The sequence below is a fragment of the Prunus persica genome, chromosome G8 (assembly GCF_000346465.2).
Source record: "Prunus persica cultivar Lovell chromosome G8, Prunus_persica_NCBIv2, whole genome shotgun sequence".
Taxonomy (NCBI): Eukaryota; Viridiplantae; Streptophyta; class Magnoliopsida; order Rosales; family Rosaceae; genus Prunus; species Prunus persica.
In genome coordinates, this window is record NC_034016.1 from 19,319,834 (window position 1) to 19,332,729 (window position 12,896).

The 12,896-nt window shown below is 39.0% G+C and overlaps 2 protein-coding genes across 2 annotated transcripts; both read right to left on the reverse strand.

The window, feature by feature from the left end:
• On the reverse strand, positions 1,677-5,319 carry LOC18767163 (3-ketoacyl-CoA thiolase 2, peroxisomal). The gene is made up of 14 exons (XM_007200942.2): positions 4,856-5,319; positions 4,585-4,661; positions 4,386-4,470; positions 4,142-4,268; positions 3,954-4,052; positions 3,811-3,878; positions 3,620-3,727; positions 3,457-3,534; positions 3,253-3,385; positions 3,010-3,106; positions 2,616-2,739; positions 2,415-2,523; positions 2,113-2,196; positions 1,677-1,996 (listed from the first exon to the last, which is right to left on the reverse strand). Exons 1-14 carry the CDS (start codon positions 4,958-4,960, stop codon positions 1,887-1,889), a joined length of 1,404 nt encoding a protein of 467 aa, XP_007201004.1. The 5' UTR covers positions 4,961-5,319; the 3' UTR covers positions 1,677-1,886.
• Positions 5,572-12,843, reverse strand: LOC18767493. Its single transcript, XM_020553705.1, has 9 exons — positions 12,574-12,843; positions 9,072-12,333; positions 8,902-8,988; positions 7,913-8,065; positions 7,427-7,590; positions 7,196-7,343; positions 6,691-6,813; positions 6,515-6,602; positions 5,572-6,072 (listed from the first exon to the last, which is right to left on the reverse strand). Exons 2-9 carry the CDS (start codon positions 11,901-11,903, stop codon positions 5,867-5,869), a joined length of 3,801 nt encoding a protein of 1,266 aa, XP_020409294.1. The 5' UTR covers positions 11,904-12,333; positions 12,574-12,843; the 3' UTR covers positions 5,572-5,866.

The following is a 12,896-nucleotide window of genomic DNA, read 5'->3' on the forward strand; positions in this document are numbered from 1 at the left end:
TGTGTATCTGTCTGATATGGGCTTCTATGAATCTCATCGAAAATTGATGCACATTTTGTTAAAAACCAGTGAATCAAAAGCGACAAGTGTTGACACATTGAATCATTTACTAAAAGCAAAGCAAGAACAATCAGACCGTAGCCACAAAATACTATCAAAAGCAGAGACCTTGAACTATTAAATTAAAAACAGAGTCGAAAAGCCAAAAACAAAGAATTAAGTGGACTTGGAAAGAGAGAGCAAAAGAGAAGGTGCTAAATTATATGTATTACAACGGGTTTGGTGGGTAATGGGTATGTGATTAATTGTTCTTCTTTGGTGTTGGTGGTGGTGGTGGTGGTGGTGTTTGGTGTTTTAGGCTTGTGGGGTTTGGGAGGCCACTCCAACCGCTGATGATGAGGAAGGAGCAGAGTGAGAAACCACAGAGCCAAAGTAGACTACTAAACGATCAAAAATCATGCGTTTCACTGATTTTCTCTTGGCGGGAAATACACTTGCAGCTTTTGGCTTGAACCATGAGAGTTGGTGTGGCTCTTCCAGGACCATGATCTTCTTCATCTCCACTTTCTCTGTTGTGTCCAGCTTCAACTTCACCATTTTCTCTGCCTCTTTCTTGTTTTTCCCATCTGGGTTCTTCAGCTTGATCTTCATCAGCCCCTTCTCTGCCCCTTCAATATTTGCCCTCACTGCCATTTTGCTCTCTCTCTCTCTCTCTCTCTCTCTCTCTCTCTCTCTCTCTCTCTCTCTCTCTTTCTTCTTGTGTGTTATGATGTGATGTGTATGTGTTTTTGTTTGTGGGTGGTCTCTGTCTCTCTGTGTGTGTTTAAATAAAATAATAAAGAACTGTAGGTGAGAGGGAATTGGTGAAATCGGAAGGCAAATCCAAGATCAACTCAAGAAAGAACATACATGGGAATGAGGCAAAATCACTTATCCAAAATGAAATGGGATGTGGGATGTGGGATGTGCAGGTGACACGTGGTGTTGGTCGTCCACTTCCCATATTTTCTCAACATTTTCTGGCACTACCACTTGCCTAGATTGATTGGTATTGATTGGTATTTTCAAACCAACTTGTCTCTGGAAAAGTTAGAACTAAAAAGCACATGTCAATAAGAATATATGGAAAGAAAAATGTGGTTAAAGTCAGAGGAAAGTTACACTTACTATACTTCACATGATATTGATTAGTGAAAAATGGTCATTGATTTATATCTTTATTGATTTATTGTGTATCAAAATGAAGCTTGAAGAATGTTGACAAGTTTGAATTGATTCAGAAACATTCTTTTGACCAAAGAGGAAGCTTCCTAGACATTTCACCATTAAGGTATACTAAGAATTATCATGGTTGATAACATCTGAAGAAGTCATTGACTAGGTCCTCTCTTCACTTTTTTATTTTCTTCCTCCATCTTCTGAGTGATTTGCTTTATGACCATCAAACCAGTCTCCTGTCAATTATGAACAATGATTTTGATAAACATAGGAGAAAAGTTTTTCTTAGTGACTGGTTATGATTTGCTCTGCTCTGTTAAGACCTGCCTTTGATTAGGGTTATGGAAAATTGGACATGTCACTAAATAGAATAGAAGTGTAGAACAGTAAAAGCTGGTGCTTCTAGTTTTTCTTTTTTGTAATTTGTATGAGCTGAAGGGAAAGTAAAAAAGAAAGATGATTCAAAGACAGATTAGTTAGACAGCAAATCTAACTGCGAAAAGGTTTATTAAAATACTCATAACTTGACATTTTACAATCTCTCTCATTCTCATCATAGTTTTTTCCCTTTGGTTTGTGAGGAAGATCCATACATACTCTCGGAAACAATTTATTTTGATGATTCAACAAGCCAATAGCCCAAAAGTAGCAAGATGCACTTGAATTATCTACCTAGCATCATTTGATAAAAGATTGTTCCTTTCAACTGTTCTAACGTTGCACAGCTCATCAACTGAGTCCCCTCTCTCAAAAACTGCAGCAGCCCCCATACCCGAGCCTGCAACAAAGGACACACTCTCAGTCACGTCTTATATTATCACAAGCTCTCAGTAACCAGGAAGAAGATGTGTGTGTGTGTGCGAGAGAGAGAGAGAGAGAGAGAGAGAGAGAAACCTATGCACATGGATATCACACCAAAGCGGTGATCCTTGCCACGACGCTTCATCTCATTCAATAGAGTTGCAACACAGCGAGCACCTAACACACATAGATATCACACTTCTATTCACCAAACTTATAGAAAAATAATAATGTGATTGCATTTCCTCTTTGTTCACTAGTTATATTAGTAATTAAACCAGATGATAGCATTAAAGGAAATGTACATGCCTGTTTGTGTCATCACATATCCACTTGAATTCATAGCTTAGCAGCAAAATATGAGGGAATGTGTAATTTAAGACAATTTAATATACCTGTAGCGCCCAAAGGATGCCCTAGAGCAATAGCGCCTCCATTAACATTGACTTTTTCAGGATCAAGCTCCAATTTCTTGCAACAATATACATATTGAGATGCAAATGCCTATAGGAAACCAATTAAACAGCATAGTTAAGATAATTCAAGCCATACCATATTTATCATGAATGTTATGGAAATCATTAGCACTATACTACCTCATTTATCTCAAATAGATCAATATCATCAAGCTCCAGACCAGCAGATTTCACCGCAACTGGAATTGCAGCAGCTGGACCTATTCCCATGACAGCGGGGTCAACACCAACAGCAGCAAAACTCCTGCATGGAAAGGAGAAAATTGTAATCCAAGGTACAAATCACGCTTCTGTTAGTTCACGAACAAACTTATCACAAGGAAATAACACCAATTAACACTGACAAGAAAATTAATAAATGACCAAACCTCAAGCAGCTCATCTCTCCACTTATGGTTCATTAATTTGCTATGATTTTTTTGTTTCGATATTATAGTCATTTCAAGAGGCATAATAATCTTCAAAGTTTAAGTGATGAGTTAAATGTTATTTCACGGAAGTATAAATTTCATACCTGAAAACACCAAGAATAGGAAGCCCCTTCTGCATAGCTAAACTTCTCTTCATGAGGAGAACTGCTCCAGCACCATCACTCACCTGGCTAGCATTTCCTAAGAGACAAAAACAATGAACTGATTCACAATGCTTGATACAAGTCAAAAACATCTCACTCAAAGGAAAAGTTGTGTACAATTAAATGAAGATACTGTCATGGTTTACAAGCAGCGGGCATCATGAAAATCGAGTGATTAAATACCTGCAGTTGTAGACCCATCTGCTTTAAACGCAGGCTTCAGCTTTGCCAAATCATTCATGTTTGCATTTGGCCGGATCCCATCATCCACAGAAATTGTAACAGGCCTCTCCTCTCCAGTTTTCGGATCCACAATCTATGCATACAAATAGTTAATTACAGAAAAATGAAAGACAGTCACCCAGGAGACCAAATTTCTGTGTTTACCTTAGTAGATACAGGGACAATTTCATCTTGGAATTTGCCTGATGCTGTTGCTGCAGCAGCACGGCTATGAGATTCAACCTATACAAATAAATTCATGAAACTACAGCTTCAGCATTATGAGTTTATCAAATAGCTAATGCCTGTCAACAGATAGAAAACTCACAGCAGCTTTGTCTTGCTCCTGCCGTGTCACACCATATCGCTGTGCAACATTTTCAGAGGTAATACCCATGGGAAGAAGGCAGTCACGGGCTTGTGCAAAGATATCTACCTGTTAACAGCATATATTCATCTCAAAAGAACATTCTTCATGTAAAACAAATTATAAAATAAACAACTAGAGATGGAATATACTTTAGGGTTAATTTTGTTCATCCTGCCAAGTTTATCAACTGACATGGACTCCAATCCAGCTGCAACACCTGCATTCAAAACAAAGGTCAATTCCAATGATGGAGACCACCTAAAATAATACTTAATCCAGAATATTCTCTCACCAATTTCATAGAATCCGGCTTTTATAGAAGCAGCTACATCAGCAACTGCCTGAAGGCCTGATGAACATTGCCTGTTGACGGTTCTGATGGGAACCGTATCTGAGCAAAACAGAGGAATCATACAACTTTAGACTAAAACAAATATATAAATAAATTACTTAAAACACCAAATATAGTCTAAAACTTACCAGGGAAACCAGCATAAAATGCAGCCATCCTGCATTCAGTTGCTCTAAGTGAGCCAGGTGCCATAACCGTACCAACAACTATATCCCCTACTTCACCTGGGTTCAAATTTGTCCTCTCAATTAGTGCCTGCACAAAAAGTAAAACGAATGAAAATTCAGAATAAGATAACTACCACATAATTATGATGGAATTCAAAGAAACATATTCATTCCTCTGGAATTCAGTTGAGAAGTGTATGCTAACCTTTAAAACAGGAGCCAGTAAATCATCAGGTGAAGTATCCTTAAAGCCTCCTCGCTTTGCTTTGCAAATGGCAGTACGGTAGGCTCTATTTAACATGATTTTACAGCAAGGTTTAACATAGAGAAGGCATAAACTCCACCCAAATATTCAAAAAAAATAAAGGAATTAAAGAACTTTCTCAGATCAGTTAATTACTCACGCCACAATCACTACATCGTCTCCAAAAGCAGCTGTTCTGTGGTACGCAGCGCTATCCCCAGCAGCACATATTGAAGCCTAACAAACAAATTATGAAGAAAAAAGAATCAGCTACATAACATAAAGCAAAATTAGGTACAATCAAAGTTTCTATCTTTTTTTTATGAAACTGAAAAGGAAGAGAATTGAAGAGAAAATAAGCTGGAAACAAGAACACCAAGTAAAGAGTCACTACAATTAAATCCGATTATCGAAAATGGATATAAACTTACAGACAGGGCAGCAGATTGATGGGTTTCAGGAGGAGCAGCGGAAAAAGAACAATTGGGCAACAGATGCTGAAGCAGAACACGCTGTCTGTTATGCGCTTTCTCCATCTCTCTCTCTCCAAAATGAATTGCAGAAAGCTCTTTCAATCAATCAGACACTGTGGAGCAGTAACACATTAATCAATGGTTTATGCGTTTTTATAGTTGAAATGAGGTTGGCCTCTTGAATTTCCAAGTAAATATTGACCACAAGACGAACCCACTTAGTCAACTGCAAAGGGAAAGGCACTGAAACATTTGCTCGGTGGCTGCCACTGGGGAAAATACGAGGAAACAATACCCCACGTTTTTCACAGCAACCAAACGTTTGGCTTGCTCAGTTGCTGCTTCTCTCTCTAGTCTCTACCAACTTTTTATTTTATTTTTTTGTGGTGCCATGCCATAATCTTTTCATTTCCATTTGATTGGAAAACCATACGAATTCCCATTTGAGGCCACTTTTAAAACCATTATGAATCCTTTTCTTTTCTAGTAGAAAACAAAGCAAAATCATTGACTGAAGGCTGCGCTGCAAGTTCGCTTCTTTTTCCTTTATTTTCGCCTTTTGGAGACATCATTATCAAAGGTTGGTGAACGCAGGTCTTCGGTGACCAGATAATTTCCGATGCGCGTTTCTTTTTTTTACACTGAGCATCAATAATAAGAAAAGAAAAGGGGGCGGATAAACCAAAGCTCTATGAATTTCTGTGTATATACATATGGACAAACGTTTCTCCAGCAAAAAACATGGACACCAAACTTAGCAGAAAACTGTAGATGGTCTCTTGCTTGCATGCTAGTATGACCCGGTGTTTCTTTTACAAAAGAATAAAAAAATATGATCTCTTTATCAACAGAAGAACGAAGCAATCGACCATCAAATTGTGAGGATAAACTGATCAGCCTCAAAGTTTTGTTCCTCAACCATGAGGGTTTCCATTGGAGATACTAGAGAAACCCAATACCTGAAGAACGTCAAGCGTTGGGCTTCATATGTCTTGTCTGATTCTGAGGTACCTTTGCCTGAAGTGCATTAGACATAGCTCGCAATCTGTTAGTTATCTCAGTGAATGATGGCCGGATTTCAGGATCAGGTGACCAGCACTGTTCCATCAGATTCCTCCACTCGGAATCACAACGTTCTGGAATAGGAGGTCGAAGAGTGTTCTTCACGATTCCCCCTGTGTTCAAAAGTTTCCAAATCAGGTGAAAAAATTAAAATAAAGATAAATAGAATCCATACTAATTGTAATTTAAAGCAAGCGGAACATGCAAAAATAGAAGAAACTAAGTCTGCGGGCGTCAATGTTATGTTTGCTATTGAATTTAAAAATTACTAGCTCGAGGTGTGGTTGGAAGATATGTTCTACCTTGAGCTAAGAGACACATGAATTAATATCCTGATGCATACAGCAACAAATGGTCCAAATGGAAGCAAGGATTTACAGCACCAAGCATAACATTTTTGAAAAGGTAAAAAGAAAGCTAAAACTTCCACCAAGAGATTTTGAATCAACAAAATTTCTTTTATAAAAGAACTCATTTTATTGCCCTTCAGTTATCACATGGGACTTCCATTCAAAATCAATACTAATGATAAGAAGGTCCATGACATAATCTTACCAATGATGGCACCACAATGCATATTCGCGTATGGTTCCTCCCCAGTCAAGATCTCCCACATTGAAATTCCAAACGAGAACACATCAACCTGTCAAAAAATAATGCCAATTACATTAAAAAAAACAATCCGTTTTTGCCTTCTATATTACAGCACCAAGCATAACAGTTCTACTAACCTTCTCAGACACCCGGCTGCTGCTACCATTTAATAATTCTGGTGCCATCCAAGGAAGAGTTCCTCGCACACCACCAGATACCAAAGTATTGCGTTTGATTCTCGATAAACCAAAATCTCCAACCTAAAAGCATGCAACCCCAATCATCAGTATTAAAGGAAAATCCAAGCAATAAGTCTCCTGGGAAAACCTCAAAGAAAGAAAGAAACGTGATATTTGGCTGAACTTCCACATAAAAGGTCACACAAAGGATACATGGCTGTATAATTATGACTTTCCAGCCTCTTTGTGAGGGAAAAGAAAGCTCCCACTGGATCTCCCCAATTTCATGATGAGGGAAACTGTTGGCATTGAAATACTTACTATATGGTTTTGCTAAAATTTGCAGTTCTTTTAAGGCATTTCACAGTCTGGAATTGTATAAAGACTACAAAGAAAAATGCTTTCCTATGAAGTGCATTTATGTCAGCCCTTGAATATGAAACTTGGTTTCAATCTAATTTACCTTGCATATAGGTCGTTGAGAATCCCTCAAGTTGACTAGCAGATTGTCACACTTCAAATCAAAATGGACAATATTCTTTGAATGCAAGTATTCCATGCCGAAAGCTGCATCCATTGCAATTATAAGCTTTCTACGACGGTCAAGTGATCTGCATAATGAATCCTCATGTTCTAAGATATGCAGAAAAAACTGTAAGAAGCAAATAAAGCAAAGAAATGATATCAAAATTACCTGTCCTTTTTAAGTAGCGCATGCCTAAGTGACCCATTGACCATGAATTCAGCTACAGTTGCCAACGTACCACCAGCTCCATCGGGTACTACCCCATAGAATGCAACCACATTTGGATGATGAAGATTTGAAAGGATCTGCGCCTCTCTCCAGAAGTCTTTTGTCTGGTACAGCCAAATTCAACTATCAACTTCACATGTGTGTCAAATTACGATTAAAATTATTTGTATTCATAAAGAATTCAAATTATCACTGAAATTTATAGATAACTACTTGGCTGTCTATAAGGTATACAACATATTCCAGATTTAAATGATACCCTGTTTTAGGACAGGCATGTATAATATAACAAATGCCAGAAGCCAAAGAATCTTTGAATTAATCAAAATTTCAATGTCACGGCTTATTGTCCAAGGAAGAGTTCTAAGATGTTGACTTTCTTCAACACCAATGATGCAGGAAATGAGAAAGAATAAACGGACCCACCAGTCGATCTTGCTCTGATGATCTCCCTGCAAAACAGCTCTTTTTAATTCGCTTGATCGCAACATCTGTTCCCCGCCATTTTCCATGATAAACAGTTCCATATGTACCAGATCCTAATTCCCGTAATTCTTCCAGATCAGCATTTTTTATAATCTGGACATCATATTCAGAAGATTCAGTTGCATGAAGAAACCAAACTTCTATGAGTACCCACAAAGGACAAAATGACAGGAAGCTGGTCTTTCACAAAAGAGAGGGCATTTCAGTCATACAAAAGGAGCAACACACACCCCATCTAAAACAATCAAAGACAGTATGAGAATTTACACATGCATGAGTGATTTGTTGTTTCATGAGTAAGCAAACTGCACCACACATCCCTTTGTTTATCAGTGAATATAGTTCTCTCTCTCTATAGACTACACACACACGCATAAATATTATCAAGTCAGAAACTCGACAAGAACTTTTGTCACTGCAGCAAAGTATTGAGCTCTGTATCCCTAAAGAAAAATTGACCACAAGTCAAAACTGTATACTCCAAATTAAGTGGTTATAGGCGAGAGATGCAAGAACCATCTCTTCTTATTAGGCAAAACACAGTATTAGGAATTTAGGAGGCATGAGAAAGGTTGATAATGAGAATCATTATATTTACCAGGAAGATAATCTCATCATATGTAACCATCAGATTCTATAGATCTTTTTTAGAAAATAAAAAAGTAAAGAACTCCCTCTTCTTTAAAGAAATAAATAATCAGTTTTACACTTTCCAATCAACACAATTATTAATGTCCTTGGTGTTCACTGACAAGGCCAAGAAATCTCGTCAAAACATGTTATATAGCATGCTGCATCGTACGCTGGAGTGACAGAGGCTCCAGTCAGCAAACATACAATTTTGCCAAACATGAAACAAAATATGCATTTGCAATATGTTAAATGAAAACATGTCCTAATCAGGAAAAATTAAGACATTGGAGGAATACCTGCAAGCCATAGATGCTGGCTTCCATTTCAGCTATCATTGCGTCACTAAATGATTCATTCTTGTCTCCCTCACCGGCCCTATCATCCTACAAATAACAAGCTGGAATTCAAGCCCACGAGTAGATACATAATTTACAAAATCAGTTCCAGAAAATTTAATCAATTCTACCTCATATTCAGACTCTGGAATGATGCTCTCCACCTCTGTTGCAGTAGGGGACATGAGATCACCAATGGGTTCATCCACAGAATATGGGGAAACTACTGATGAAAACTGGATGCCAGGAGTAATAGTGTCGGTTACGTCTTCCACAATTATCACTGACTCCAACTGCTTTTTATCATTACTCAATGTTAGGGGTTTTGGTTGTCTCAGAGCAACATTTTCAACAACATTCGAGCTCAACTTCTCAGCATTCTCATCAGGGCAATTTACAAAGTCATCATCAATGAGAGAGACCCCTCTTTTAAATGCAGCATCTTGGATTGGGTTCTGCAACACCCTATGGTCACTGTCTTGCAACTCAGGGTCATCAAGAACTGTCAACGGGTACATCTTTGCAGAGTGTATTAGCAGGGGTTCTTGGAAACCTATATCATTTTGACTTGCAACAAGTTGCGGACGTGCAGATTCATGGTAGTTTGGGCCATCGGACAACCCTGAGATGAGATCTGCCAAAGAATTTTCATTACGAGAATGCTGTCTAGTACTTGGAAATAATCCTGCAACTTCAGAATTCCTGGCCCCTGAAACATCCTGTCCTTGTTCACCATTTGCAGTCCCTGTCAAAGCACAACCTTGATCATTGGCAGTTCTTGGGCTCGTGACAAGAATATTGACAGGGGTTTTGTCATGTTGGAAGTTCTTAGGTTCCTCCATCTTGTTATCTACCAAAGGTTTCAAACTAATGGCTGCAGGAATGACAACCTCAGACGCAAAACTAGATGTTGGGTTGGGATTTATATTAGGCAATCCATTCCGATACTCAACACCAGTGGCAGGTGATCTTGTCCCATAAAGGGTCTCATCTTGATGAAGGAAAGGATCCTTTTCATTGAACTTCTTTGTCAATTCCGAAGGCAAAGAATCTTTCTTTTTAGAAGTCCAGTATTTGTCAGGAATATCACCATTACCTTTGGAAGCATGTTCATTCCTGCCCAAAGATTCTAAACATGGAGAAGAATTTGGCAAATCCAGTCTTCTCTGCAATCCAATCGACTCCTTACCATGTAACTGATTTTGCAGCTGAGGATTGAAAGATTCGATATTGTCATGCAGTTGGGTTGGCTTTTCTTGTGAGGCACCTGAGTTCAGCAGCAATGACAATTGAGCTTTTGGGAAGTTTAAGGGGGAAGATGGGCTCATGCCTTCTTGTGAACAGTATATAGACCTCCCTCCATTCTCTTGCAGTTTTGAATCAGAAAACGCATGTGGTATGCCATGATGACAATCAATGGAATCATTAGATCCTGACAACATAACCTTTGGATGTTCTGGGTGTGAGATAGGCCTGTCAGGAGGAGTTAATGTTTCCTTATAGACTGGCCTCTCATGAGAAAATCCATCAAAATCACCTTCGTTTTGACCAAAAGCTAAAGCAGATGCGGCATCTTTGCTGGGATTGCGGTTGTGACTATGTCCTCCATAGTGTTGGCCAGGTTCCATAAAAGTTACTGTCCCCAGTGGATGATTTTTATAACCTGCAGTGCTGATGCTAGAGTTCTCTGGTGGTGGTTGAGAACTAACAAAAGAACTGCTGCTCTCATTACTACCCTGGCATGAGTTAACCCCACGTGATTGTAAATGAACACTCTTGGAATCTCCTCGTTGATGTGTAATTGGAGAAAAAGAAGGAGATTGAATGGCAGACCTAGCCATATTCTGGGATTCACTCAAAATTTGATTAGGATGCAAGACTTTAGAATCACTCTTAATCTCCATAGGAAATAGCGAAGTCTTGGTTCCCTGTTGACTTGCTTCAGTCAAATTCTGCCCTCCACCGTTTTTCCTAGGACTAGGATCTATCATGCCATTTACAGCAGCAACATATTGATAATCAGGGTTGCTTTGTTGTATGCTATCTGCCTCAAAGGAAGATGTATTTTCAGATTCACCTAAAGGAATCAAAAAGATCCGTGGTCTCTGAGAACCCTCATGCCTTTCAAGCCCATGGTACTCCTCTATCATATTTTGAAGATCCTCATCAGATGACACAGATATAAGAGCATCAAGATCCTCACTTGGGAGCTGGTACTTGATCGTATGAGGTTGGTTGCAAAAACCAGAAGTTTTTTCCACAAGCTCTTCCCACGAGATATTCTTCCTGAAGGAAATAATCCGTGTCTCCCCCCCAACATACCTGAGTTTCCCATCGCTAGGCCTGGGCAAAATTTTTCCACCAAAGCTGCAAAGAAATTTCATCTTCCCAGATTGAGAACCATCCAACACTCCTGACCCATTAAGGTTGTTGGAATGAGGGGACTCAGACATATAAATAGGCAGGGTAGTTGGCCCAAAACCAGCCCGGTCAAAATTCAGTTCTCCAAAAGCCTTCCTTGATCCTTGTCTGCTATCAACTTCCTCCCTGTTGCATCTGCTTAACTTGTCAACACAAATGTCGTTTTCAATCTCTTTACACGACCCTTTCACCGAGACAAAATCAGATGTATCAGATGCACACTCAGAATCCATCCTCCTCAACCCCAGAATACCAGTAAGATCCTGATAGCCCAGCTGATAATTCTGATTATAATTCAATCCAACCTTATTTTCACAATTCTCAACCCTATCAGTCACAGCAGGAACTCTTCTTGCTGCAAAACGATCCTGAAGAAACTCCATGGAAAATTCCTCCCCTGTCTGTACAGATACATGATTGTGTACATTCTTAACCTTGTTTGGAACAACTAAGGTTGCTTCTTTCTGGATCCATTGACCTGATGGGCCAGGCAACTCATTGGTCATGGTATCAAAAAAATGCTCGGACCTGCTTAGCTGCATAAGAACGGTGACTTCAGCTACCTGAGCTCCTATAACCCCCTATCCTCAAATTGGCAAATTAAGAACAGGCATACAAGTCACTCTTCATACCAGCAAGCCTCAACTCCAATACTTCTTTTCCACAGTCATCAAGAAGCTATCTTTTCTATTAAAATAACTTTCGTGGCAAATCACGATCAAGTTCATAAACCCTGTACATCTTCCTCCGGTTACTGATGCAGTATTTTTCTATGATCCGATCACCAAACCGGAAACTACCAAAGTCCACCGATTTCTACAGAAAAATAATCCCTCTATCTATATGTGTTTGTTCAATTGCAGCCTATACAATCACAAACATGAAATGAATATCATTTACAGATTGGACTAGTAGAAGCTGAGACCAGCAAACAAGAACAATCGAAGTCCAATTTCTTTAGCAAATCGTTTCCTGCACAGTCACAGATCCATAAAACAATTTCTCTAAGAACCCATCACACAAAATCAAAACCAACAACATATCGTCCAAATTACCATCAACATTTTCAAAGCGGGGCTAAACATATCACACACGGCATAAAACCACAAAATCAAAAGCGAATTTCAAGTGGGCATGCTTAATACAGAGATGGGTATCGATCAAAATGGAAAGGAACAAAATTGCAGAAGAAAAATTGAAAATTTCAAGTACCTGATGATGGGTGCGAAGGGGGGTGCGTTTGGCTCTGTCTGTGTGTTGCAACTGGGTTTTGGAGCTGGGAAGCTGTCATTGGGTGTGAAGAGGGAAGAAGAAGAATAAGGGAAAATTGGGAAAAAGAGAAAGAGAGGGGATTTGGAGATGAAAAGGGAGCGTGGCTTACGGCTACAGGTTCAATCTCGGGCGTCGGAGAGCGACATTGCCGAGAATTAAGCGGCATCGACCCACCCACGGTATTGCCTTTTTACTGTATCAATAACAAATAACAATATTATTTTATTTTATTTTATTTCATTTCATTAGTTTATTTGTTTTAA

Coding starts and splice junctions, on each gene's coding strand:
- LOC18767163 (XM_007200942.2), bottom strand. CDS start 4,960: ATGGAGAAAGCGCATAACAGACAGCGTGTTCTGCTTCAGCATCTGTTG. Junction 3,728..3,810: donor TGAACAAAATTAACCCTAAA/GTATATTCCATC, acceptor TGCTGTTAACAG/GTAGATATCTTTGCACAAGC. Junction 2,197..2,414: donor GCATCCTTTGGGCGCTACAG/GTATATTAAATT, acceptor TATGTGTGTTAG/GTGCTCGCTGTGTTGCAACT.
- LOC18767493 (XM_020553705.1), bottom strand. CDS start 11,903: ATGCAGCTAAGCAGGTCCGAGCATTTTTTTGATACCATGACCAATGAG. Junction 7,344..7,426: donor GCGCTACTTAAAAAGGACAG/GTAATTTTGATA, acceptor TTCATTATGCAG/ATCACTTGACCGTCGTAGAA. Junction 6,073..6,514: donor GCATTGTGGTGCCATCATTG/GTAAGATTATGT, acceptor TTTTGAACACAG/GGGGAATCGTGAAGAACACT.